Source organism: Alexandromys fortis, unplaced genomic scaffold (assembly GCF_014885135.2).
Source record: "Alexandromys fortis isolate MF-2015 unplaced genomic scaffold, M_Fortis_MF-2015_v1.1 scaffold_868, whole genome shotgun sequence".
In the NCBI taxonomy this organism is placed as follows: domain Eukaryota; kingdom Metazoa; phylum Chordata; class Mammalia; order Rodentia; family Cricetidae; genus Alexandromys; species Alexandromys fortis.
The window spans coordinates 13,055-15,493 of NW_026068772.1; the positions used below are offsets into that span (position 1 = coordinate 13,055).

Sequence of the window (2,439 nt, forward strand, 5' to 3'; positions counted from 1 at the left end):
ACAATGAGGACTACTGAGACCTCAAGAACAATGGCAATGGGTTTTTGATCCTACTGTACCTATTGGTTTTGTGGGAGCCTAGGCAGTTTGGATGCTCACCTTACTAGACCTGGATGGAGGTGGGTGGTCTTTGGACTTCCCACAGGGCAGGGAACCCTGATTGCTCTTTGGGCTGACGAGGGAGGGGGACTTGGCTGAGGGAGGGGGAGGGAAAGGGGAGGCGGCGGTGGGGAAGAGACAGAAATCTTTAATAAATAAATAAAAAAAAAGTCCTTATTCAGCTGGGTGGTGGCGGCACACATCTTTAATCCCAGCACTCGGGAGGCAACAGCCTGGTCTACAAAGTAAGGTCTAGGATAGCCAGGACTTTTAGACAAAGAAACCCTTTCTCAAAAAACAAACAAAAAAAATCAATATTCAATTTTTAAAGAAGATTAATTCACTTACTATATATACAGTGTTCTGCCTACATGTATGCATACATGCCAGAAGAGGGGCACCAGGTCTCATTACAGATGATTATAAGCCATCATGTGGTTGTTGGGAAGCAAACTAAGACCCTCTAAAAGAGCAGCCAGAGCTCTTAACCTCTGAGCCATCTCTCCAGACCTACAAATTTCTTACATCTGAAAAAGCATAAAGAACCAACCTCAGTGGTGTAACAAACTCAGATTTTCAGAGTGTGAAGGATACAGAGGAACTCAAAGGAGGCAGAAAGCACAGAGAAGGAAGAACTCTCCCCTCTTACCTGGATCAGCACCCATCATCATGCCTACCCATTCCTTAGTAGTCAGTCTGTAGATGACACCATTCTCCTTGTCTACCATCCATGAAATGGGAGCTTCTGAGAACACTGCACAGCAGAAAGCCTCCACTTTGATCACAAAGAGATAACCATGCAAATTCCCCTCGTGAAACACATCTATGACTCTGGTCTTATAAGACACCTTCTCTAAAGATGATGAAAAATGGAAAACTGGCAACTTAGATATTGCTTCATTTGTCACTCTTTCCAAAGAGTCACGGGTAACATTTTCTTTTGGGCATCCCAGGACCTTCCTACTCTTGTCCTCCACTCCAATGAAAAGGTAGCCTCCGCTGGTGTTTGCAAATGCAGAGACATACTCTGGAATTATATCTTTAATGTTGTTTTGAACATTATCTGTATCGAATTTTTTAAACTCTACTTGTATAGATTCAGGAAAAGGCAAGATTTGACCATATTCGAGTTTCTCACTTTGGAAAATTTCAAAAGCAGGATTTGTTTCAAGGATGTTCTGACGCATAACTCTGGGAATTTTAACAGGTGGAGCCCCTCCATCAGTTAGGCCACATCCGACACTCTTCTTACCCTTTAGAAATGTGAATGCATCTGTTGAACTCATGACAATCACTGAAGTTCCACATCTACGTTTCAAGGAAGACTTTTCGGTGCAAATGCGAGGCTTAGCAGAACTGTCTTCAGAGCCACAGCTCCAAGATTTAACAAAAATGTAAAAATGGTTCCCACGTTGCTGGGTCTCAAAGAAAGCCTGCCAATCAGAAGACTGGACAAGATCTCTCAAAGCCTGTTCCAAATCCTGTCCCATCTCCACGGGCTGCTCACTCTTATTGGCCATTTGTATCTCAATCACTCCTCCTCCGGAGTTTAACAGAGCATAGGCAGCCTTTGTCACTCTTTTCTTCTCCAGCATTCTCTTCTCCGAGTTCATATTATTTCGTTCTTCTTCGCCGAGAGTCACATCTTTTATGCGGATGACCAAGTCTGGGTGAGACTTTATCACCTCTAAGGAGTGATTTCTTTTCCTGTTGGTCCTGCAGTCAAACAATCCAAACACTTGTTTTTTACCTTTATTAAGATTAATTCTCTCATGGACACAATTCATTCATCTACTTAATGAAAATATTTAGTCTAAGTCAAACATATCCTGTAAAAGCAGTAAAATATCAAGTAAGATAAAAACAGTCCTTTCTCTTCAGAAATTGTTTTGAGGGGAAATAAAAGTAGAACTTACATGAGATATGGGCTGTAGGAGGAAAAACACACTAAAGAGGTGTCTGAACTACTTTGGCTATTACTCTGTAGTTTAATAATGCTCCCAGGAGGAGCTAATGTCACCCACTCACTGTAATTGTCAGGGTGAAGTCATCAGCATTGAGGTACAAGAGTAGGAGGAGAGGTAAAAGCCATGAGTCACAGGGCAGCGACAGAGTAATAGAAATAGGTTAAATTAAGTTATAAGCGCTAGTTAGAAATAAGACTGTCAAGGCCGAGCATTCATAATTAATAAGAATTCTCCATATTGTTATTTTGGAGCTACCCTGTGGGACAGAAATTCTTTAAGAGAAAGATTCTTTACAACATACTATTGCTATATTTATCTGGATATTTAAAATACCTGAGAGGTGCAGATGTGTATGGAGGAAGAGAAGTTGAAG

The 2,439-nt window shown here is 41.4% G+C and overlaps 1 protein-coding gene across 1 annotated transcript in view; it reads right to left on the reverse strand.

Moving 5' to 3' along the window:
• LOC126496038 (schlafen family member 13-like) overlaps window positions 1–2,377 on the reverse strand; it is a 9,264-nt gene extending 6,887 nt beyond the window's left edge. The window contains exon 1 of the mRNA XM_050133620.1: window positions 749–2,377. Within this exon, the coding sequence (XP_049989577.1) occupies window positions 749–1,886 (1,138 nt within the window). The 5' untranslated portion in view covers window positions 1,887–2,377. The remainder of the gene's footprint in view (window positions 1–748) is intronic.
• Between the last annotated feature and the right edge of the window lie 62 nt (window positions 2,378–2,439).